The 26,052-nt window shown below is 46.0% G+C and overlaps 1 protein-coding gene across 1 annotated transcript in view; it reads left to right on the plus strand.

Moving 5' to 3' along the window:
* LOC310911761 (uncharacterized protein) overlaps window positions 1-26,052 on the plus strand; it is a gene marked incomplete at its 3' end in the record, with an annotated part of 100,366 nt that overhangs the window by 42,478 nt on the left and 31,836 nt on the right. The window contains exon 5 of the mRNA XM_083865683.1: window positions 8,883-9,031. Within this exon, the coding sequence (XP_083721809.1) occupies window positions 8,883-9,031 (149 nt within the window). The remainder of the gene's footprint in view (window positions 1-8,882; window positions 9,032-26,052) is intronic.

Below are 26,052 nucleotides of genomic sequence, written 5' to 3' on the forward strand. Positions count from 1 at the left end.
TGAAAGTGTTTTGCATTGGTGCTGACCAGTCCACTGCTGTTGGTGAGAATAACAGACCAAAGTTTCTGATAGCCACACAAAGAGTGTGAAAGCAGCTGCTCAGCCTCCTCTCCAGAAGCCAAAGACAAGCTCCCTGTTGCCCCACACTCCAGCAGGAAGTGAGAGGGGTGGCTTTTGTGCAGCACTTTGCTCAGGCTGAACCCGCTGTGTTGCCAACCCCAGCTAATTGTTTGATTCCCCATCTCATTTGCCTGAGAACGACTGAGAATGTGAGACAGCGTAGGGTCTATAAAATCATTAATTGAATTACTAGTGTGGAATAAGTAGTGCATCAATTTGAATTCACCATCATCCCCCTCCTTTCCTCCCCCGTGTTTTAGAGACCAATCCTACTGTTGATATGTGAACAGCTTCAGAAGGAGGCTCAATAAATAGATGTGCTATTCTAGCTAAACAAATTTATTTTTCCAGCTGTTCTACTGAATTAGTAAATTGTAATGTTGACTTCAGACTATCTTCCCCATAAAATATATGCTGGCCTGTATATTTTACTGACACTTCTTTTGTGACACCTCATTAAGGGCTGATCCAATCTGTATCCCATTCTTTTGGAATTATGCTTTGACCCAAATGAGCTTTGGACCAGAATGCAATACTGATTCAATACCTGTATTATATTTTATTGTTGAATCATTAGCAAGATTTTTGTGTGCCCTCTCCCCTTATGTGGTTTTCCAAGAGATTTTAGGACAACAATTGCAGGTACAAGTGGGCTTGGAGTTTTGTGCCAAATGTGCTGTCTGAACACGTGGTTTTACTGGCACATATTGACGACTGCTTGTCTAGGAAGCAATCAGGAATTTTTGTCCAGCCTTGATATGGACAATTCTGTTTAGCCTGCCTCTGTGTTCAAATGGACTCTAAAGCTTTTATAAGGTTTGGTTTGCTGTAGTTTGGCATCTTCCATTTCATTTACACTAAGGCATAGTAAAGCAGCAGTGTCACTAGGTCCCAACAGCAGCTTAGCAGCATTTTGATTCCAATGTATATGTAAATTAATTCTGGGCTACAGTTCAAATTTACCATTTTTCAAGCTAACACACATTTCAGCTGGCAACAACCAGGTGAAGCTGAACCTGGTGGCCTTTGCCCCACAGTGCCGTGGAAGGCAGCACACAGTCAGGCACTACAGTTTTGGGGCTCCTGGGTGGCTTTGTGGAACAATTCCAGCAAGGACAAGTCTACAGATACCCTGTCTCCAGAGTTTACCAACACTGAGCAGAGCTTGGCAGGTTTGCCATAACAGGTACAGTACAACCCACATGCTATGGAGATCTATTGGCCTTGGCAAATCATGAGCTTTCTATGAAAAGTGGGTTTGTGGGGTTCTGCTGGGCAGCTCTATTCCAGACAGCAGGAACCAGGACCACTTTTCACAGAATCACAGAATGAGCTGAGTTAAAAGCAGCTCTCAAGGATCATCACTCCAACTGCTGGCCCTGCCCAGCACCACCCCCAAGAGTCACACCGTGTGCCTGATAACATTTTCCAAACATTTCCTGGGTTCGGTCAGGCTTGGTGCTGTGACCACTTCCCTGGGGAGCCTCTGGGTGAAGAACGTTTTTCTAACATCCAAACTAAACTTCCCCTGACAGAACTTCAGGACATTCCCTCATGTCCTGTCACTGGTAACCAGAGGAAGAGATCAGTGTCTGCTCCTAGACTGAAGCTGCTGCCATTTATGATGCTTGAGAGAAGCAAATGAAGACAAAAATATGTGTTGATATTGCCCCTCACAGCCTAAGAGGAAAAAAATCATGTTTGTTACATGTCAGCAAATACAGGCATTTGCTCCTATCTCTGCTTTTAACCTCTTTGAAAGGTTTGGGTTCTCACAGCATCACCAAAACAGCCTTTGATAACAGAGAAATCAGCCTGAAGTCCAAACACGATGGCCTAAGCCTCGGAAGAATGCTGCCAGGCTGAGCGGGGGCGGGTACAGAGACATCTCCCCGTGCCCTCAGCGCTGACACCCGGGCCCGGCGGGCACAGGGCGGGGAGGAGAGGGGCGGGCACGGGCGGCGGGAGCGGGCACAGGGCGGGGAGGAGCGGGAGCGGGAGCGGGAGCGGGGCTCCGGCCGGGATGGCGGGAGGGGCCAGGGGAGCGGCCACAGCAGCGAACGAACCCCAAGCAAAACCAGCTCCAAACTTAAAAACAAGGAAATAAAGAACCAATAACGTGCTCTTAATGTCCTGATGCGAGAGGGATCTAATACCATTTCCACATCCATTAGGCAAAGGATTTTGCGTGTTCCCTCACAAAGAGTGAGCATTCTCAGCGACTTTCCCTTAAATTAAGATGACAGGTTACTGCTCCGGTGTCGTTAATCTTTTTCTAAAAGCTTAATGTTACTACTTAGTCGTTTACTAATAAATCTGAGAAAATATGTAATGTCATTTTGCTTTAGATATAGATGGATGACTTTTTAGTATTTGTGAAGTTGTAAAACAGGTACTGCCATGGCCCTTGGTGGAGGAAACTGTACTTGCTGTGGTGGCTGTATTCTTTTCTGCCCTGGGGCCACAGTGCATTACACCATTCATGTGTTCAAAACCAATTTAATACTCTGTCATATGTACGCCACCAGTAACTGGCTTTCAGCTGTCTTTCATGCAGGTTGTATTTAGGGGAGGTTGTTAATTTTTGTATACTTGCCATTACTTGATCCTAATTTTCATTATTTTAACCTTTTTTTCACCTGAAAATATTCTGAAAATAATCTAAAAATATTTTCTCTTTTTAAGCATACATCAATGCTACCATGATACTGCACTTGATTTTGTTGCTGAATTCTCTCTATTTTGTGGATTTACTGTTTTTGATGCCATGCAGGTGTATTCAAATCAGTAGCCGGGATGTGACCTTGCCCCTACAGCGGGACAGGCAGCAGCTGGTGCATCTGCCATGCATTTCCCATGCCCCAGTGAGGGGCCCACCCTGAGATTCCAGTAGCACTAATCCTCCCTTTACTGATAGGTCTGTCTTTGCCTACATGGACAAGGCATCCCTAAGGACCAGCGGTCACCAGTGACCCGCAGCACTGGAGGCCACATGCACAACATCCCATCAGCAGAGCAAGGACAGAGGGGAAGGGCTGCCTGCTGCATTCTGCCGTGATGGGTCCCAGTCTTTGGCCACCAGGGCTGGGAGTAAGATCCTGAGGGAAACTCACACGGTCCTAGTTTTGAAGCTAGATGATATTTTTGAAAACTCAGGCTTTCTGAGGTTGGTTTTGGCCATGAGTTCTCCCATCACATTAGGTAAACCAGGAGTAACCCAGTGAGTAGGGTTAGTGTAAAATTAGTATGAGCAAGAGACAAAACACCTGTGATACACCTGAACCAATCCCACAAGGAAAAACACTTGGCCCACAGCACACACCTTTCTGAAGGCATTTTTGCCCAGCTACTGTCACTACAGACAGCAGCAGTGTCTTTTAGCTCTCTGCACGGGTGACACAACCCATTCTGCACAAATGCAGTGACACTCTGGAGAGAGGAGGCAGCCCCTAAGAGGGAAGGAGCAGAGGAGAAAATTTCCATTTCCACTCTGGTCAGCTCCTGCTGTTGCACAGGTACTGACAGCAGTTGCCCTTTGGAGGGGCTGCAGCTGTGCAGGGGATAGGGGGAGCAGAAACACAGACAAGGGCCCCCTGCCTGGCTCCCCTGGGGTGAGGACAAGTCCTGAACAGTAGGACAGGAGCCTGTGTCTACCCTGCCCAAGGCCACGCATGGGGTGGCCCCATGCTGGGACATCCAGGTGCCAACTGTCCAAGGAGCAGGGTCTGCTTCCCCTTTATGGGGAATTTTTACAAGAAAAGGCCCGGCAGCCCGTTTTGTACTTTCTAACACCAGATCCTATCTATATTCTTAGGTGCTCCTAAGGCCTCCTAATTATTGCTTCCTGGTCAGTTTTACTTTTCCTTATTAACTTAATAGTTTCTCTTATAAAGCTAAAGCAATTGCAAGCACCCAGAAGCCACCACCAAACCTTCTCATTTAAACCAGAACTCACGATTTTATGCCACTGAGCTATGCATTTTTTGCTGCACAATAGATGGCAGTAGAGAAAAAAGGCTGAGACTAGACAATTTATAATTTGGAATATGTAGATGATTTTTTCCCCCCATCAAATCACCGTACAGTATTTGTTGCTTTCTTTTCAACAGAGCGCTTTCCTAGAAAAGGCAGTCTGGGGCGGATGAGGCTAGATGAAATAAAAGATTCATGCATGAATAATTAACATATTGGAGGCCTCACTTGAACTTGTTGGCTTACCCAGATGAATGAGTTAACATGTTGGAGATTATTATAAAGAGGGACTATTCTGCTCCAGTAGATCAATTCAGCTGAAAATGATGAAGTATCGACGCACATATAAATATATGCTTGGTACTTAAAAATAATCCTTCCAATAAGTATAGTCATATTGGAGTTCTGCTACGCTGACAGTCGCAGAGACAGGATAAGAAGATTTGGCATGAGTCATTCAGATTGACTTTTGCACTGAAATGAGATGCAAGCCTGGGATGTCGCTCTATGTAGGGCAGCCGCCGCGCAGGCGAGCAGCTCCCACCTCCCCGGTTTTGCGGCGCGGGGGAAGAGTAGCGGCAAGTGGAGCAAGAGCACCTCCAACTTCAACACAAAGGCTGCTGGATCAACGCACAGGGCTCGCCTGCTGCTCCCTTCTGTGTGCAGGGGTTCACTCAGGTGTTGGGGTAATGTTCAGCAGGGCATCAGGGGGCACACAGGCACTGGCAGAGAGCAATACAGTCTGACAGCGGCCCCGCGCCAAGCAGAAAGTACCCCTTAACTCTAAATAACCATGATTTGCCAGTCTTTTTAATTTAGCCAGTGATTTCTATTACTGCCTACTTCTTTGAAGGCTAATTGCTGCAGAAAGGAGTCTTCCTTGTAAATTGACATCAAATTCATGCTAACCATGGGAGGGAGAGAAAATTTAATTGCAAACTTTAATTCTTACCTCAGCTTTACTAATTTTTGTGTCTAATAATAGTGAAAACCAAACTGGGAAAAATGTAGGGGATTAAATTTACTGCAAAGAATATTCTAAATTTCCTATCCAAAACTATGCCAAAGCTTTTCTTTCTCTCCATAGCTCTCTATATCTCAGAGTGCTAACAGTAAAATAAGATTGGGAAATAAAACCATATCATCACTTTTCCATGCCTCTGTTAAACAAAACATTTCTAAGGCAGGCACACAGAGCAGGGAGGGAGGCAGGGAGCTTGTGCCATGCTTGTTGCATGTAGGGTGCCTGGACTGCAAAGGGATGGCAGCCATGGGCTTGCACTGAGCAAGCAGGGGGACTTGGCAAGGCAAATTGAGAGCACAGCACACCCTGTTCTGGTTGCAGCTCTCATTGCATTAACTGTTAGAAATTATTTCAGAATCAAATGATTTTTCTTTCAGCCAAAGCTCCTCTAACACCATTGCAGCCACCTCTCTGCCACATGGCAGATCACAGGGCTATAACACTTGTGCTGAGCAGGGGCAGCACAAGGTCACTCTGGCACTTGGCACCGGGCAGATGATGGGTCCTTCCTGTGTGGGTTTTTTTGTTTTTCAGAGTTAAAGGTGTACCATTCCATGACACTATCCAGGACAGCTGGAAAAATAAAAATAGATTGGAATTATTGTGGAGATGTTTCTGTATATTATCTCTCAGCTGCACAGTGCTGTCAAGCAAAAAGTCTTCTTTCTTCAATCAATGCACAAACATAAACCAGATATAAACAGGGCACAGAATTTGTGTGTGTGGAAAAACGCCTGATTTCTATGTACAACTCAGTTTTTTGACAAACTTAAAGTTAGCACTAGCAGCAGCTCTGAGCAGAGCAGAGATTTCTTGCAGCTCTGACAGTGAACCAGGGCTCACTGGTGGGCCTGTGGCCAGGCTTGGGCTGCCAGGGGTTGGCAGACCCACAGTGACAATGGAATGGCACTTTTCCGTACAAGGGTCCCCCAGCTGCTCACATGGTCATAAGTTGATGCATTATTTACATGCACCTTCAGTAAATCAATACTGAAGCAATAGCAGCACAGGGATGTGCTGTGTGTGCCTCTGTAGATGTATTTAGCCATCCCTGAGGCTGCTCCTCAGGGAAGCATGGGAGGGAGGTGATCCTCTCTAACACCCAAGCACTATGCTTCAGAGTCTGCTTGCTGATGAAACTGTCCTGCTCTGCAGACAGTCAGTCCAGGGATCTGGTAAGAAAGCCTTCACCTGCTAGCAATATTTTTCCACTTAGATCTGTTCCTAAAGCTTATTGCCACATCAAATCCCATTATAGAAAATAAGGAAATGTTAAAATTAAGAACTAATGTTCACATGAAAGAATTTTTTTTACTATTTCCTTCAGCAAACCAATGAATGTTTAACAGTTGAAATTGCTTTGAAACAGCAATAAATTATTTCATGCATACATGCCAAATATTAAAACCAGAAGTTTTCTTAATATGAAGTCACTGGTACCAAGATTCATGTTTGTCTTTGTTAATTATCTACTTGTTTATTAGCTTAGTTTCACTGAGGAGCTGCTGATATCCTCAAGTTAGGGATTTTGGAGCTGTTCACAGGATGTAATAATACAATTTATTGGGTGCTTGTTCAGAAAGGGTTTTTAGTTGTTTGCACTTAAGCCATTAAACTGCCATTTTGCTGCCTGAAGCTCCCTGCATGGGTTCCTGCTGGTCTGTGTCTCCCCAGGGCAGCCATGGTGTCCCAGTGCTGCAGGCATGGATGCTGAGGGAAGGTGGGATGCTGTCCTGGCACTGCAGATCAAGCAGATCTCTCCCTTGGGCTAAAACCAGCCTTAGCCAGGGCAAGCCAGCCCCAGGCTCATGCTCCCTGCAACCCAGGAGGGGCTACTTCAAGTCAGGTTCTGAGTAGGCCAAACCAAAGAAACACAAACTTTGCTGTTGATTTAATATTTAAAATTTGGGAAGATTTTTAATTATTCTTTTTTTTTTTTTTTTTTTTTTTTTTTTAATCAGCAGATTGTGCATTCTCTACACAGCACACTGCTTCAGGCTGCAAGGATTTCCTTTGGGAGGGACAATCAGTTGCACAGGCTCTGGGAGTATGTTATTATTGGCTAAAGCATTTTTATCACTATCAGTAGAGTTATTCCCTCAAGTATCACCTCTCAGAGCTGGGGGCAGTAGAGCCAAGTTTAAAAAAAAAGTTTACAGTTGTACTGACTGCAAGGAAAGTCTTCAGGTACATTTGGGGTGAGAAAACAATCTCACCAGTTAGCAAAAACTTGTGTTCAACCCAGTGTAGTCACTCTGGAGTACTTGACATGCTCAGTACTTGCAACATCAAAGCAGACCATGTCTCCCCAGCCACGGATCTGCCTGAAGCACCACTGCCTCCAAACAGTCCTGCCCGTGCTGTCCCTGTGAGTGCCCAAATGGCACCAGCAGAGGTGGGAGCAAGGAGCTGCAGGGCAAAGTCCACCTGGCCCCTATCAAATGTGGGGTGCCTTCATTTGGGGGGCGTGTCCCTATGCCACCTGGCAGCCCCAACAAGAAAGGGACACTCAGTGGCAGAGCAGGCTCCTGCTCCAGCAAAGGCTGCAGCAGCATTTCCACAACAAACCCCTGCTTGGGGCAAATTTCAAACATGACCATTAAGCTTTGCTCTGAACCTTACATGTGGCTTTGAACTCGGCCTTTTTCTGAGTAAAAGGTCATTTACCTCAAACTGAAGCCATCAAAGAAGAATATAATAGTCTTTCCTAAACAAATACCAGCATGATGGTAATGATAGGACAGGTCTCAGCTGTGGTTTGACTCATCCTTAGTCTACAGAGCACAGTGAGAGGACAGCATCAGCATTGCAGGAGCATACCTCTCCAGTTTCCAGTGGATGCTGGGAGCCCTCTGCACACACATCCAACTGCACCTTGCTGAGAGGCAGTGCCCCAAGGCACTGATGTAACGGAGACACCAGGAGAGAGGCTGGGAAATGCATCCTGGCTGCAGGCAGGCACCTGTGACCTCCTGAACAAAAATGTGTTTTTTACTGACTGTGAATATATGACACAGAACTTAGGGCAAAGGAATTAGGTTATGTTGTCCTCTATCAAGTGCAGTGGATTACCCTTCTAGAAATGTTTGTAACAATCTTTCAGAGCAACTTCAGAAAATATCAACTTTCTTTTTCAAAGTTTGCAATATTTTGAAACTCAACTTTTCCCATTGCTGCTTAAAATCCAGAGAGGTTTAACACACTGAGAACAGTACAATTAAAAAAATCCTATAAATAATAACAAACACATAAAACACATTTAACCTGCTCTGGTGCTTCTCAGAGGCAACATAGGTCCTGCACTGCAGCTCCCTCTGGGGCGCACACCACTTCAGCCTGTGACAGTAACCAGCTGTAGGTTATCAGCAGACTTGGAGATGTGCTTTTCCAGAAAGATAATAATTTTTTGGACATGTGTGGCAGATGGGAGTGTTAACTCATAGTGCTAGGAGTTAACCTGATTGTATTATAATGTGATAGCTCCACAGCTAATGCCCATCAGCACTGTGGGCCATTTACTTTATCATAAAATAAAATTAATTGAGTGAAAATAAATTGCAGAGAGATACAGAAGAATTTGAGACCATATACATGAAATACACTATAGCTTGAGTCTCCTGTGACACTTATCTTCATTAGGGAGGAAACGATTATTATTAATTCTCTCTTTGAAAATAAATATCCTGAAACATGGAACAAGATTTACTACACAGACTGCAGATGCTGATATGGCTACACAAGCGCTGAAATTTCTTTTTCTTTGAAGAAGGACTTTCAGAGTCAGCAAAACATTACAACAAGGTGGCTGGTGCCCACATCCTGCTGAAGCCTGCCCAGAGCCCTCGGGGTGTGGGGAAGGAGATGTGGGGGGCCCTGGTGCTGCTGTGGGAGCAGCACAGTGTATCCCCCAATCAGGTGAGCAGCAGACTGCCGGACTGCAGCCACTTGAGTTGGCTAATAGGCTGCAATATTTCTAACAGAGAATGTTTATTTGAGTGCGTGCCTGCATTTAGCAAGTATAGTGAAATAATGACATTAAGGCTTATTGATAATAGTTATAATTTCATGTAATGACCAACTGAGCAAAATGATACAGGCATCTCTCCTTCATCCATTATAGTCCTGCCCACAAAGATTTCTTAGTTAAGGGCTGTTTATTTCTGCAGCAAGACATAGACCAGATATAAACCTTCCTATTAGGACTCACTCGTGTGGTTTGTTTCCTTCCAAGTCATTCAATGGCACACAATTTTGGGGATCAGCTTTCTGGCTGTGTGTGAGCTAGAAGTCAGAAATGCAGCCATGATCATCGTGCCAAGTGAGAAATAACCAGCCTGTCTGGGCCTGGCTGCAGGCACCCCCTACACTCCCACTCAAAATAAGCTTTTATTTATCTTCTTACAAGTCAGTAAGACTTGTAAATCCCTCAAGAGGATTTCTACATGGGTGAGCAATGGCATTTTACAGATCACCATTAGTTAGTTTCCCTAAATAAAAGTAGGACAAAAGGCTTTTTCCTTTCTATTTGACATCAGTATAGTGGCAGCCCTCAGGCTGTCCAGTGTCAGCTCCATGCTGGGGAGCAGCTTGTGGGCAGCCCTTCCTAGTGCCAGCAGACGGAGACATCAATGGACATGCCAAGGATGCTGCTTCTGACACGGCCACCCGAGGGCCCTGTCAGGTCCTGCCCTGGACCCACTCTGGTGCAGCTGAGGAAAGCCCACAGGGCTGCTTCAGCAGTCCCAGACACCCTCTGGTTCTGGCTTTTACAGAACTGCAATAAAATGCACATCTACTCACAGCACACCACACTGGCAGCTTTTGCATTTACTGAGTTGTCCATAGGTGCAGATGTGAGGCTCTACTTGCAAAAACAGTCTGCCAAGTCCCCCCTAACGCTACCTCCTCTGTTTAACTGGCACCAGACACAGATTTGTCACCTCCAGGTGACATCTCCAGCCTGGCCACTGAGGCAGTAATAAACCTCCTGAAGTGCTGGGTGAGCAGGAGAGAGCCTTTAAACTCACAGGCATTTTACTTCATTACTGAAGACTTCATGTGCCTTTTACATGATGAGTTTTGTTCCTGGGTCTCAGACCTCTATACTGCTCAAGGTTAATTAGATAAACTTAATAGAAATAGCCATGTTTGAAAGAGTTCCATGCATCTGCCTCCCTCTTTATAAGAAGGGATAACCCTCGAGCACTTGACCAGTGTGCAACGACTCCAGGTAGCGAGAACCTGAAATCAGATTATATCCCCCTGCAATTCCATTAGCACTGCCCAGTGACTGGGTACAGGTAGTGGTTATTGGGCTGCAGCACAAGGTGAATGCTTGGTTGCAACACAGTCTTTGGGCACTGCTCTGGACATGCAGGAAGACAGATAAGATGCAAGGGATGTGGTTTAATTAGACCACAACTTTATTAAGTTAACTCATCTGGGATCTATCCAGCACAATTCTTTCCTTAATCACTCCCACATGGTGGAGAGTTGCCATTAGCCCTCCTGCTCCCCACAGCTGGCAACCAGTCCTGTGCTGGACCCTTCCACCCAGGGCATGTATTAGGTTTTCCTTTTACAAGACACCATTGCTGCCATGGATGCCATACCCAGTCCCAGCTCAGCTTGGCAGTGAAGGATCCCACTCTTTTCTCACAAGGACAGCCTGTGGCACAGCTCCTGACCTGCCACCAACCACAAGGCCACAACAGCCCAAAAATGTTCCTGGCACAGAGCAGCAGTTGCAGGGGTAAACGACCCCTAAGATGAATTAGCATAATGTACTGGATTATAATCTTTTTTTTTCTAAAAATTGTCTGTTTAACCCTGTAGGAAGAGTGCAACAGCCTAAGTCAATTTTAGCAAGGGAGATCTGTTTCCAAGGGAGAAAAGAGCTAGGCTTCTTCCAGCTATTGTCCATAGCATTACATAGCAGCCAGTGCTGGCTTTTTTTTTCTCCTGACAAAATGCAGACTACCTTCATGCATTAGAAGATTTTAGTGACTTTAATTACCCAGTTGTGCGTGTTTGGGGCAAATGGAGAGAGAGAGAATCCTGAATGCAGAAGAGACATTACTCTGCACTGTCAAGTCCAGTGCTGGTTTCCAAACTGCAGTGAAGGGCTCTTCCCCTATTCGTGAGTGCACACTTGCACCTTTCCACTATTGTGTCTGAACCCAGCAGTGTCACTCATACTTTGGTGCAGAAACATTGGCTGAGAGTGGCTCAGCAAGAGCTAGTTTTTCATCTCTCCAAGGGCTTGAGCTTGCCATTTTCCTGCCCAAAAGTCAGCACAAAAAACATACTCTGAGGGCTGTCTCCACATACCAGAGGGCCTTCAATCCCCAGCTAGGGTGGCACAACGTAGCTGGCAGGCAATGGAACCTATCTTGAAGTTGCTCACTGGTGTGGTGCTGTGTTGAACTAATTTAATGTTTGTTGTGTCATGGATGCTCTTTTTTTTCTAGAAAACATCAGGGGTCAGAGGAAAAGGGCACCATCTGTTGCATGACTTTGTTGTTGTATGCTGGAAGCAGCAGCAGCATCGTGCCCAGGATCCACCGCAGCACCACATGTGAGGCTGCACCGCTACATGACAGTGGCCGTTCCTCCTGCCACGCGACACTTGGGCTTTGCTTTTCTCCTACACAGCATTATGACTTGTTTTTATCTTCCTGATTATTATAAGCCTTTATTTGGCTGCTGCAAACCAAGGTCTTAATCAAGCTCAAGGCTAAATTATGCTGGAAATCCTCCGAGGGAACAGAGGTGATGCCAAGCTGTGGGCTCCCAGGCAGGGCCAAGTCTCTGACTCAGCAGCTGTGTGGCATTGTTTATTTTAAGCTAACTATGTGTGTCTACATATAGAGGTGGAGCACGTGCATGACAGAGGTTCTGCCAGAGTCAGCTGCCCTGTACTGAGCACTGATGCTGTGGCTGCTCTTGCTGGAGCAGCCAAGATGTGCCTCTGTTTTTGGTGTTTCCGTGTTCCAACAAAGTGGAAACATATTTTCTTTAACATACCAATATCTTGCTTTATCCTCTCTCCATCCCATCCTGGGGTGTTGATTTTAGGCCCCTGACAAAGCAGTGGCATTCATGAGCCTCCAAGAAAGGCTGACCCCAAATCCAGCCTTTGGGAAAGGAGCTATCTGTAAGGCCCCCATCAGACCTTGTGCTTTGAAGGATATTGAAGAGACTTGTGTCTGGCAGTGAGCCCAACAGTGACATGTTGTGCTCTTACTCCCCAAACCCTGTGTAGAGTTGGTTTCTCTCAGCTGTTCATGCTTTCCCAGGCTTCTCCCACTGCTGCAAAGCCAAGCTATTCAGCTCTGGAGGTCACTTAGCTGTTACCTGCATTTGCTCCATACAAATACAGCAACACACCTGCCCCATTTCTTAGGCAATACAAGGCTTTCTCCAACAGAAGAATTTCATCAGGCTTTCTTTTTGCCAGTGAGGAAGCGTAACCTCTGGGGAGCCCAGAAACCCTCAAATCTCTGATATACCCAGAACTGAACCTGCCAAGGGGCCAGAGGAGACTGTGTCTGTGTTTAACTGTCTATGGTTTCCCACCAAGGACAATCCCACTAAAGTGGGATCTTGGTGCACCCCAGGCAGTTATATTCCAGGTCTCATCAAGCCCCATATTGCAGGTTAATCCCTGAACTCTTAGACCAGATCTAAAAAGTTTTTGTTCTTCAGTGGAAAGCAAGGGAGGTAGAGATGAGCAGGGAGGCAATGGTTGTGCTGCCTGCCTGCATTAATACTTAAGGTGCTCAAGGAATGTCACTGCTCCTTGACTCTCAGCATGTTTCCACCTAAATCTTTCTGGGGGTTTATTTCTTTCTGCTGTCCTACTGCTAACTCATTTTTCTTGTCCCTGATGAACTTCCCTGAGCTTTTGCCTTCTATCCTCTTTGGATTCACTTCTCTGTAGAAGTCAATAGAGCTGATATCCCAAGGATATGAGATTACTTCATATCTACTGCTGTCTCTAAAGAAAACACCACATGTGGTATCTGCAAAAGCACACAGTCTCCTTTAATAAATCAGTCCATTCCACATACAGTTAATACTCCCTTGTATTTATATTGCTTGTATATTTTCCTTCTGTGTCCCTCAAATACAAGCCTTTCCCTCTTGCTGTAATAGAACACTTGCCAAGAGGAAAATCAACCTTTCTCGCTGAGCAGTTGAAGTTGTACAGCTCTTCCAGACCACACATACAGCTCTTCCAGACTACTCAATTCCTGCATGGGCCATTCATTTAAGAATGAAATGGTCCTCAATGGTCCACATGGGTCCCTTCCAATCAGAATATTTTGTAACTTCTGTAACTCACACTGAAAGAGGACAATGTGCTGGGGCTGACACTGTGACACACTGCAGCTACAAGGACACTTGGAAGATCAAGCTCGCAACACATCTGTTTACGAGTATTTCTTTTATAATGCACAAATCCACGAGCCAGGTTTCAACTTGAAATGCACGGCTTCCAAAATACAGGGAAAGTTGCACAAACACTATGTTGGCTTTGGTCAGCATTGATACACACACACCCCAGAGCCAAGACACGCCACATTTCCTTGTCCCTCCTTCCACTTTCCTCTTGCAGCTACTGATGGCATATCAGCATCTTGTCATTATGTAGGGATTTAATCTCAGCTGCCTATTTTATAACCCTTGCTTTGTCCCATCTCTAAAATTATCATCTAGCATTAACATTTTTGAATGTGACTTTAAAGCCTTCAAGCAAATATAAGCAGAGATGGACCTATGTAAAATTGGTTTCCTTGGCATGATGACAAGCCCCCTGAAATGGCAGGCATGAAGGCTGTCTCTCTTCATGGGGTACAGTGCATGCTTTGGAACAGTTTGATAGTTTTAAAATATTTCTGATGCAATGGGTCATAATGCTTTCCAGATGAGTACATGGAGTGCAAAAGGTAATGGCACAGACACTTCACTGTTCTACCTCTTGTCCCCTTTCTGGCAATATAAGAAGAATCAGTCTCATCTTATCTCTTGTTTGCTGGTAAACATCAGTTATTTGCTTCCCCTCCTTTCACTAAACTGAAAATGTTAAATGTACCACAAACAAAACTTATGAACTTTTTATGTGATTAAAATGGTCATAACTATCTGATGTTTCTTGCTGATTGGATCTGCCACTTCCATTTACTAGGAAAATAAATAACATATGTTTGCTGTCTTTCTAAAAGGTTCTATTTATTCTGTGGTCATTTCCCACTTATGATATTTCCAGCTTAATTTCATAAAACAGCTTTTACATGGCTAAAAAAAAAAGGCTCTTATTGTACATTGTCTTCAAAATATTTTGCCTTTAAGCTGTGGGCTTTTATTTGTAGGAACAACCAACCACCCTGTTTGTGAGGCCTGTATTCCTCCAAATTAAAAAGAGAAACAGCTGTATGTCTTATAAATGTCTGCAGAGCTCCAGTGAGATACTGCTGAATTGTTTGTTTCCCTATCTTCCCACAGGACATGACTCCTAAATCCACCACACGGGAGAAAAGCATAGGTAAAAGCCAAACAAATGTTCTCCTCTGGGCACATGCTTGGAGGCACCAGTCATCCATCTCCAGCTGAGAATTTACAGCTACTTTTTGGGATTCATAGATATAAATATAAACACAAATAGTTCGATAAAAAGTGATGGACAACACACAAGTTGATTCCATTTTTTGAGCAAGGGCTGCCACACCTAATTTGTCACTCATCAACACTGCTAATTACAGCCATCTTTGGGCATTTTATTGAAAGGCATTTTTCTTCAAGCTCCAGCCTGCCGAATTCAGGGAACTCCTTGATCTCTGTCTCTCATTCATTGATGTCTCCAGTCATACAGGTGGCATAAAGGTTTTAAACTACTTGGTATCAGAGCTAAGAGGAGAAATTTAGAGAACAGGAAGGACTCTAAACTTGAGACTCTGGACAAAAAAAAAAAAAAAGGTCAAACTAAGAAAGATTCATGGCTTTGTTGACTGCAACAACAAATATTTCTGAGCTGACTTTTAGCCTACCTCACAATCTATGAGTGATTCAGGTGGGTCACCATTTGCCAGCTGCTAAGAAACACCCACTGTGTGCTCAGGCTTCTCTGGGTCCCACAGGGCACTCCTGGGGGCCAAGGGTTGGTCCCAGCTCCTGGTGGGGGATGTGAGCTGCATCCCAGCACATCAGCTCTCACACATGCCTACCTTGTGCAGAGTTGCCAGTTTTACAAGATGGGCTGTGTTGTGTTCACACATAATGATGAGCAGATTTGAGCCCTAAATCTGGAGAGCTCAACAGCTGCCCCCAAGTCAAACAGGAACAGAGACAATGCATAACTGAAATGGCAAGTCATGGGATAATTAAATTATTTGTGACAGTAAACCAAAATAGAAAGAAACAAAAAAACCCTAAAACAAACAAACAAACCAGACAGAGCCATATGCTCCCATGCACTGCACACTGCAAAGAGAGTTATTGCAACACAGCACAGAGACCCCACAGCCCTCAACTGTGCTGAGCAAGAGCCTCCGCAGAGCTCCAGGACGGAGGCGAGGCCCAGTTTGGGCACACGCAGGCTGGAGCCACTGGTGGGCCCCTCCATCCCACACACATGCAGAGACGTGTGAAGGCTTGGGGCTGCAGCCTTGCTGGGGAGGATGCTAGCGCTTGCCTCCTTCAACCAACTCAGAAGATGACAGGCAACAAAAGCCTCTTCTCTGATAGCAGCACAGGGGCCTGGGGTGGTACAGGTAAATTCCTTCATAACAACCCATCTGCTGGTTGTGCTGGGATGGCTCGACCACCAGTGCTGTGCTATTAATTTACTCCCCTGGTGTAGAATAGTGTTGCACCAGGCTGATGTGTGGAGCACAGGGCTCTGCTCTCAGGAGCACTGATTCCCATCTCCCCTCTGGTTACAGCTGTACAGGCAGCAATACAGCCATGTCAGTGGGCAGCTGTTGTCCCTGCCAGGAGCACCACACACCCCCGCTCTGGTCTCACCCCAGAGAAGGCTGAGGCCTCTGCAACGGGCATGTTCTTGAATGATAGGCACTGTTTGGCATCAAGTGATTAATGCTAGCAGATGGTAAAAGCCCAAAAAACCAGGAAAAGAGTCCCTAGGATCTGTTCAATGAAGTAGATTAACGAGAGCTAAACTGACAAGCAAACTCCAAATAAATCAAGTTTCTGCAGATGATCCAAAACCCATCCATAGTTTCTGTGGAGGGATCCTTGAGAAGTTTTCAGCAGGCAGTAATCAGCCCCCATTCACAGGCAGAGAGGGACCAGCAGCTGCTTTCGTGTCAGTCCCACTGTGGCCACCTACGGCTTGGTATGAGCCTTTAAATAAGCCTTCAAGGAAGGCATGCAAAGGCTTAGGAAGGGGGTTGTTGGGGGGAAAGGGCAGGCTGGGGAATGCAAAGGGGCATAGGGCGAGGGGCTCTGGTGACCACACTGCCACCAATAGCACTCGCTGCTGCCAGGTCACAGGGCCGGCTTCACTCCCCTGTGCATCCATGTGCGGTTTCCTTTTTAAAACTGATAACTTGCAGAGTAGGAATATGGAAATATGGTAATGTTTATAGGCGACAGCAGCCTCCACCTTCGGATGTTAATTATACATTAGAACTGGACAAATTATTCATTGGGAACAGTTTGGGCTCAGGGGAAAGAAAACAGTTTTCTCCTCTAAATACTGCAACCAAAGTCTTTGTCAGTGCACTTAAAATATATAGAGAGGATTTGTGTGCACACACTTTACAGCACAGCTATATTTATGACCAATGTGATCTGCCTGCTAACTCAAGTTCATGTGAGGGTCCAACTTTGCTCATCTATAAACTGCTCAGAATTATTCAGGTATGGTATTCTTCCAACATGTTACCCCTCCTGAGCTGGATTTGCAGCCCTTGGCTTCAGCTTGTGTGCCTGGACCTATCCCCCCAGAAGTAAAATTGTTTGGGAGCTGGGTTCCTGTGTGTCAGGAAAGGGTTGCTGGGCTTTCCCACCCAGGAAAAGCATTTGTCATAGAATATCTTCAGATATGTACAAAAACTTCATCAAAAACATTCCGATAATGAGTAAGGAGAGGGCGTCCACTTTTAATGTTGGCTCAGGTATCTCAATCACTCTCAGAGGTATTTGTCCCATCACCAGTGGCTGTACTTCAAGCTGTCCAGGAAAGTTGCAGCCACATCATCCTTTCTGAAGCCACCTCACTCCCTGCTCTGCCCACACAAGCACAAACCTCAGACATTGTGCTCCTATTCTTTGACTGGGTTTTCATGAGGGATGAAATCCCATTTTAACCATGCAGCAGTCCCAGAATTACTTTAGCACGTGAAAAATAACTGCTTCCACTAAACTTTGTAGATTTTAGGAAGACAAGGCCCTTATATGTAAATTACTTGATGTTTTGAGGAAAGAAGAAGGGGAAGAAAACTAACACCAAAACTTTGGGAGGGAATTTTGTCATGGATTAAATTTAAAGGAAAGAAACCCCAACACTAAAATAGAACAGAGTAAGATATTTACAGCTTAATGCTTTTTTAAGTCAGCAGAACAAAACTCTGGTTTTTCTGATTGACTGTTAACCACAATAACATCAGACTTGCCCAATTTCATCTTTGTTCCTTTAATATTGGGAATTTCTTTTTTATTTTATTGACGAGGAAACATCCAGTTTTCTGGCTGGAGCTTATTATGTAAAGAAAGCATAAAAGGATTCATTACTTTTTAACTGCTAGCAGGGAAGCAAACAGAAAAACTGTATTCTTTTCGGTGAGTTCAGCAGCTGCTAGCATTAGTGCTTCAAGCACCACATTTGTAAAATCCCATTTCCCAACCTCTTTGAAAGAACATCCGTGCAGGATCTGATGACGACGTCATGCACACATGTACGTGTGGAGGCTGACGTACGTTACAAATGATGCATTTGCCAACACACAAGGGATTGCACTGCATCCTTCTTCCATTAACTGGCTATGCACATTAGAGCACGAGTGCGGGGATTAGGTCACCTTGTTGGGAATTCAGACTGGTTCTCCATGCACTCTCCTGGTTGCAGTGGGACTCAATGCAGCTGAGCCAGTGGGACATGCTTTGGTCACTGTGCCTGTGCCATGATGGCAATCCCCTGGGTCCTGACTTCCTCTTTGGGAAAAGGAAACCAGACAAATAGCAGGGATGCTCAAGGAGATGTGCCTTTCCCTTTCTCCTCAAACAGAAATCTTACTCCTAACACATCTTTCCACAGCATCTCTTTTTTCAGAGGCTAAATATTACAAAGGTTTGACATACAGGGCATTTTAGGGTAGGTTTTGGGGTTTTTTTGAACCCACACAGTAATTAAACCACTAGATTAAGCAGCAGAAGAGAGAATCTGCCTCAGGGCTGAGGAATACCATTCCCACCAGAGACTAAACACTGCAAACCACTCTGCTGGTAGTGGATGGGCATTTTAAAGGAGGCAAATGATAAACAGTGAAGGAGCGTAATTGGCGCTGTTTGTTGTGCACTGGCTGATGAAATGCCAGCGAAACTGAGTCGCTTCAAAATGACATGTTTATGTGACATCAAAGAGGCTGAGCTGACTTCACGTTATATCTGTGACAAATGTATATATTGGATCACTGTTTGCCATTTAGACCTCCTCTGATTACTTCTCATTGTAAAGAGAAACATTTGCGATTCTGCTCACTTGGTAAATCTGTAGAGTGACTTGTTAGCAACACATGCAGGGAAAGTTGTTGAAAAGCCCTTCTGGGCCTACCGTAGTAAATATGTATTCACACACCCGATAACGTGCTGCCGCTTGTTGCCTGAAAGACGAATGCAGACAGAGTGCTGCACACAGCAGTGCTTCCACACGTGCTCCCAACCAACTATTTGCACTTCAAGCACTAAACTCAAGCCTCCACTGTGGCTTGAAGGTCCCCAGACCTTCATGCGACCCCACTTCATGTGCTTCTGCCCCTCAGACATCAGGAAAGTTTGCTTTGCTGCCTGGCTGAAATGCTAGGATTAAATTGTTCTGGGGAATGGAAAATAAGCAAGTGTACTGGGAAGAGTTAGAAGCAAAAAAGTTGCTTGCCTTTCCCAAACGTGTGTCTCTTGCCTTTAGGGAGAAAACAAAAGTCTAAGCAAGTATTCAGCACTAGCGTATCCTGGGAGGGCTGGGATTTTTCCCAAACCCAGCAGCCCTCCCTCTGGCAGTGGGGGGAGTGCGACACCTGCCACCAGAGCAGAGGTTGCAAGCATCGGAGCTGACACAGCTTGGTGACAAGCTGGGAGGTGGCACTGATGGGGATTCCCAGCCACACTGATCCTCTTGCCACCAGGTTCCCTGGACACCTGTAGCTGCTGCTTGGATCCCCCAAGGCCTCACAGCTCAGTCAGTCACAGTTGCAGAGTGAGGTGTCCCTGTGCAGGGAGGCCATGGGAAACATGGGGCAGCTGGAAGGAAGCTGGGCAACCTGGGAATCCACACAAGTCTTTGTGGTAAAGACCATCTTTGATGCATTCCACTGTTTATTGTGCTTACTAATAAGTAGGTAACACGTTCAGGCTGGAAGGAGCATGCTGTCAGTGAGACACTTGAGCATGTGCTTCACCAGGAAAGCTAACAGCCCCCACAAAGCAAGGGAGCATGATGCAGGCGGGAGAAATACATCTCCAAGTGCTAATTCCTACCCAGACCTGCTGGGTTAAAGATTCCTGCCAGGCTCACAATCCTGGGTGCCCCATAGACAGGAAACAGACATAGGCAACTCCTCTTCATCTTCTCTCCCTCAAAAGACACTTCCCATCAGTCCTTGACAAGAAAAGCCTTGGAAGATGGTGCCCAAAGCACTCCTAGCAATACTGCAGGCCAGGGTACCACAGGAATGACCAGAAGAAATATCTGGGGCCAAACATGGCATCATCTGATGATAGTAAGGGGAAGAGAGAGAGAACAGACAGTCACCTGCAATCTTGCTGGCTCAAGAGCAGTTAGTGGCTACAGAGTGCTCGTGCCCCAGCAATTGGAATGAAAGGAAAAGAACAGCAATTGCTTTGTGCTGGGGCCAGGTTGAGAGGCAGCTTTCCACTGAAGACTAGCCAAAGAGAAGAGATTGGCCACAGAAAATCTGAGAACATTTCATTATTAGCTGAACATCAGCAGATATGGAGCCTTCAAATCAATTTTAAAAACAAACAAAACCCTGTGACACAGCTAACAGCCTTGCACCACTTACTGCTTCACGTGCAAACTGTGGGAAAGCAGGTTTTGAGCTCAAGAACAAAGCATCTGCTTTGGGAAAGAACAGCACACCTCTCTTTCAAGGGACTCAGAGCTGGCCCACGGGTCCAACTGCGGTCTCATGGAAGTTCCCTCACCCTCAGCGCAGGGAAGGCAGCTAACAACAGCTGAATGCAGCACACGGCTTCCCCCTGCCTCTGTGGGTTGATACATAAATAGAGAAAAGATTGTCAAGCTGCTTTCTATTACTTCTGTTATGTTTTATCCTTCCTTTCCCCTCTGCCCCTGCCAGCCCCCTCTGTTTGCCCGGCAGGCAGTGAGTGGGGCTGGCTGCTATGACCCTCCTCACCACAGCATTGCTGCTCTCACAACAGGCAGCGGCTCTGCTGTCCTGAGAGAGGGCACAGACTGCCAGGACCATCAAGTCCCAGCCTCAGGGCCTGCAGCACTCTCTTCCTGCTATCTGGCCAGCCAGCTTCTATGTTTTGTTTTGATCTTGTTAGCTTTTTTTTTTTTTTTTTTTTTTTTTTTTTAAGGCATGTTGATGATTATCATACTGGAGGAATGGACTAAATACATAGCATAACTGGAGGAAGGAATTATTGCTGGGGGAATGTATAACATGTGTGTGCACAGCCCTGTAATGTTATTCCTGTCTCATTGATAAACTTGGGCAGATTTCAGAGGCAGATATATTTGTAAATATTGCAGGGAGCGGATGGTCTGAGCTGACATCCAGACTGGGGCTCAGGAAAGCAGCCCACACCCGAACTTTAGTGCTCCCCACACAGGGCAGCCACACTGCCCCTTGGCCCCAGGAGCAGAGAGGTAGTATCTCCCCCACCAACCCACCACCCAAAGGGTCTGTGCAGCCTTGTCTGCACACATTCGTATTTGATAGCAAATTCACCTGGGGAGCAGGGGGGGCTTTTGCCATTAGAGAAAAACTTATATTCCTCAAATTAAAGCAGAGATGATCTTTTACCTCTCTTTATGGACATACCCTCATCGCGCAGTAGGACTCATGAAACTTATTTGCTCCAGGGAAGAAATGAGAAGCCTGAGACAGGATGCTTTCTGCATTCACATGGATAAGGAGGACGGAGGCTTAGTTTATTCTTAAACCAATGCATTACAACAGCACCATGCTGCCACTCCCACCTCCTGCACGGATGAGAGAGAACCTGAAGCCCCAGCTATGCTCTGGCTCACCCATCATCAGTCTTTCTGCAGGTCCTCCCTGGACCACTCCAGGAGTGCTGCTTCCCATCCCCATCCATGCATAGCAGGCTGTGAACCATTGTCTGTCACCATCCCTGTGGCAAGCTATCCTGTCACCACCAGAGCCTGCAGAGTCCAAGCACCAAGGCCCCCATCATTCTGCTGTAGGCCAGACCTCGGTTTTCTACTTATTGGACACCACTTTTTCTTCTAGCCCATGACATGCGCAACACAAATCTGCAGCATTTCCAGTCACAGGCAGCCACCGAAGATGAAGCTCTAGGCCTGTGTACAAATCTTGCACAGGGGTAAACACATGTAGGGCCCAGAGCAGATGTAGTGGTTGCTGCAGGCCCATCTGGCAGAGGAGATGGCTTTGCATGTGACATGTGCCACCGATGGAGCGGTGATGCCCTTGCAGTGCCAGCACTCTGCTCCACAGCTTTGTGCCTGCAGCACCTGCACCCAGCCCATCCGCAGCTCCCAAGGAAACGGTGCGCTCCCAAACACACCCTGCCTCCTTGCCTCTGCAGGGCACCTCCAGATTTGGCCTGGCGAGCATGTTTACTGGTGGGTTACCAATAACTGCACATGTTGACATGAGGCTGTTAATATGTCTGTTGCTATTGATTAAATAAGGAGTAAGATGTTTCCCCTCTCCTTGGCGCGGCACTTTGCCTGTTTGTTTCTGGCTGGCGCCGGCGCCGAGCGCTGAGCAGGGGAGTGGCTGCCAGCAGCGTTTGGCCATGCCCGCGCCGATCGGCACAGCCTCTGCCATGGGCCTCATCTTAGATCCTGCAGATTCAGCTGGGACAGCACTAAAAGCCTGTCAGAGTGCTTGGATCCTCCGGTGAGTTTTGAAGCAAAGCATTTTTCTGAGATGAGGAGTGTTTTGCTAAACTTTGAGTTGCTTCCTCCCCAAAGCTAGGACTCAATGCCTCCCACGGGCACTTCATTTTCTATGTCAGTTCACACCAAAGGCCACAGGTCCTGAAAAAATCTTTTCCTTCCTGGCATGAACATAGTTGTCATGTGCTTGTGCCAAAACTGGGACACCATCCTGCCTGGCACCATCTAGTATGGATGGAACTCTGCCCTTGCCACCCATATGGGGGACAGTGACACAGTGTCACCTCAGAGCAGGGCATCCTGTTTGCACCCTTCACCTGAAATGGGCCAGCAGATCCCTCTGCCCATGGAAATGGTGTTTAAACACTTTCAGCCACCAACAGTAGCACTTTGGGAAGCCTCATCCAGGTTCAGGAATGCAGGCTATTCCCCTCCACCATGAACCAGCCTAATACCCTGGCTACCCAGCAGTACCTGTGTGCCTGACTGAAAAGCCTTGAAAGAGCTCTGCAGCTTCCAGGCCATTTGTTGAGGCAAAATCCCCTAACTGTTTGCAATATCAGAACTTAATAAGAGAACAAGTGTGCCGAAAGCACCATGTGAACCTTCAGCTGGGGATGTGGGAGAAGACATAACCCTGATATTCAATAACATGTTAAAATACTTAGATTTTTTTCATGGTATGATTTGTTATGGAGGCAAGATATATTCAGCTACACTATTTACTTTCCTGTCCTTTCTGGTACTACTATGCTCTGATGGATGATTTCAGTCAAAATTAATGCCACTGAGGAATCTCAGATGTACCAAATTCCTAGGATTCTCAAGAAAATTTGTAGAGACATATGAACTGCTCTCCCTTCTGAAGAATAAGACTGCAATGTAAAATTACCCATGCTATTAGATATCACAAATCCTGCATGGGAAAGCAATACTATACTCCAGCCACCAGAAAAAGTTTAATCAGGATGAGCACAAGATAATCAAGCCATGGGAGAGACCATCAGTGAGAAAACCAGATTCCTAAGTTCTGCTGCTCTTGCAGCATTTTTCCCCTCTTAAAAACCGAGTAATCAAGAGGCTCTTTTCCCACCCTTCTGTTTGTGCTCTTTTTGGATTGCCTTTCTCTAGCTGCTTACAGGCAGCACAGAGGTCACTGGCTTTAATACTGCACAACATCCCTGAGAGCTCAGGGCTAAGAAGACTTCAGCTATGACTTTGGCAACTGCACAGCTGCATGCTCCAGGAGCAGAGGAAAGGAGGGAAAAACTGCTGTCCATGCTAGCCTGTAGCTTCAAATTTCAGTTAACGCTGCTGATGAACAGCCAGGTGTGAACTGAGAGCTCAGTAATGGGCCCTGACACCCTCCCTACCTGTGACAGGCACTCCCCAGCACTGAGAGGGCAGCTTGGCACAACTCCACACAGGTATTAGCAGTAAGCAAATGGCTTTTGACTAGGGATGAGGAGCAGTCACTGCACAACAGTAACTGAAGGCAAATGCCAGCAGTGCTTCCAGATAGCAGGAAAGGAGGCTGCACCAGCAGCTCACTGCCTCCTCTTCCCACACAGGCTAAGGGCTCCACAAAGCCATGGCAGAGCTGAGCATCACACATTTTTGACTTGCTGCCCAGATGTGCAGAGAACTGGTTCAGGCTGCTGGAGCTACAGCTCAGCATCTTAAGGGCTTACTGGGCCAGGTTTTAAATAAAACGTGCTGGCCCTTCTGGACCCAGACACATCACCCAAGTTCCATTTAGAACAGGAAGGAGGCAAGGAGCCAGAGGAGTTCCCTGTCTTCCCCAGAAGCAGGTCATGCTCCATCCTGAAGCTGTGCCATGCTCGGAGTGGGGCAGCAATGGCAACAAGCAGAGGCTGTGGGTACATGGGGCTGTCCGCCAAGTTTAGTAACTATGCCCTCCCTGTTGTTTTCCTACAGAGAGGGATAAGAAGGAAGTATTATTATTTTGTCTTTGCCCTATACAGGCAGTACAAGGTACAATGATATACCCTTAAGCTGAGCTTCCACTTTCCTGCCCCAAGGCTGTTTCCATTAATGCTGTAGATGAGTGGGGTTATCCAGTCACTTTGGCACCTCCCTTACAGCCATCTGTGTCCTTTCTGTTGTGCCACGCTGAACAATACAAGTGCTGCCATTCCTCCTGCATAGCCTTTCCTCTTCTCCACCAACACAGACTGGCCAGCCAACCGTTCCAGTCAACCACATCAATCCTCCTGCCACTCACAGTCATCTCGAAGGCATTTAATATAGATATAATGCACAAAGCACTTTTACATATTCTGATAACATCCCACTCGCATTCCCCTGTGAGTTGTAAGCTCTTTGAAAGAGACACACAGATGCTCCCATGGCACAACATAGTTGTACCACAGGGCAAGAGTAGCCCTGCATGCTCAAACAGAGATGGAAGACCCTGCACTGCCCTTCTGGACAAGTTGTGCTGCAGACTTTCAGGGTACACCCCAGAGAGGACTGATGTTGGTCAAAGAGGTTGGGACTCCCACCTTCCCTCCAAAGCCTAGCTGAGCTGGACATGGAAGGATATAACTGCAGAAGGGTGTAAGACACAGCTAGATCATGCATTTGATCCAGGGTCAGCAACTACACATTGCTCTGTTTTTAGGGTGTCCTCAGCAAAAAGCATGCTTCATAAAAAGAAAGCAGCCTCCACAACTGATTTTAATTTAGTGGTAACAGCTCCACAGGTGTGGAATAGGGTTTTAAAGACAAATAAGGTCTGCACCTCTTAATGAAACTTAATTGGTTCCATCCACAGCTCCCCATAGCTACTGAACTCATTGTACACCTATGTTTTATGCATAATGACTTTTCTATCTGGTATCAGACAGTAATCATTCCAGAAGGCAAAAATCTCAAAATAACCACAATATATGCATACAGAATACATTTAAAAGAAAATCTAAATTGACTGTTCAGACCTTCCCTCACTTGCCAGTGGATCTTCTCCAAACAGAAGGCATTCCAAGTCGGCGTAGGAAATGCTAAGATAGCATGCTTTCCATATTGTGTTATCGGAGCGTCTTCCAAAAACTCAAGCTTTCCCATACAACAAAATGTCATGAAGAAGGTTTTACTCCAGTCTGCGTATCACAGGCTGTACATACTGCTTCAGCTACTGTAAGGTTGGCAAGCGAAGCTTGTAATGACTTGAAGTACAGTTTAGGAGCAGAAAAACTTTGCTTCAGAGCCACTTGCTCACACTGTCTGATTTTCATTAGGAGGGGTTTGTGTGCCTGTGTTTTTTCCCCCAGGAATGAAGACAGAGATAAATGTCAGAGGGGACTTTTTGGTTTTCAATTCACTGCATGGAGCCTGATTAATTGAGCTGATGTTGTATTTGCAATGAAAGGAGGAGTTTCGCAGAACCAGCTAGCCTGGCTGAACGGAGAACTGGGTCAAACCCTGGCAGCAATGCACTTCAGAGCACAGTGAGCATCTTGGTTTTAAAAACAGATTTTACACCCAAGCGCATAGCTTTTCCCTCTCCCTCTTATTAACATCACTTGCTTTCATCTCTGTTTTCACAAGGCCATCAAAAAGCAGTCTTTGCAATACTTTG

The sequence above is a fragment of the Zosterops lateralis genome (assembly GCF_965231275.1).
Source record: "Zosterops lateralis genome assembly, chromosome: 7".
Taxonomy (NCBI): domain Eukaryota; kingdom Metazoa; phylum Chordata; class Aves; order Passeriformes; family Zosteropidae; genus Zosterops; species Zosterops lateralis.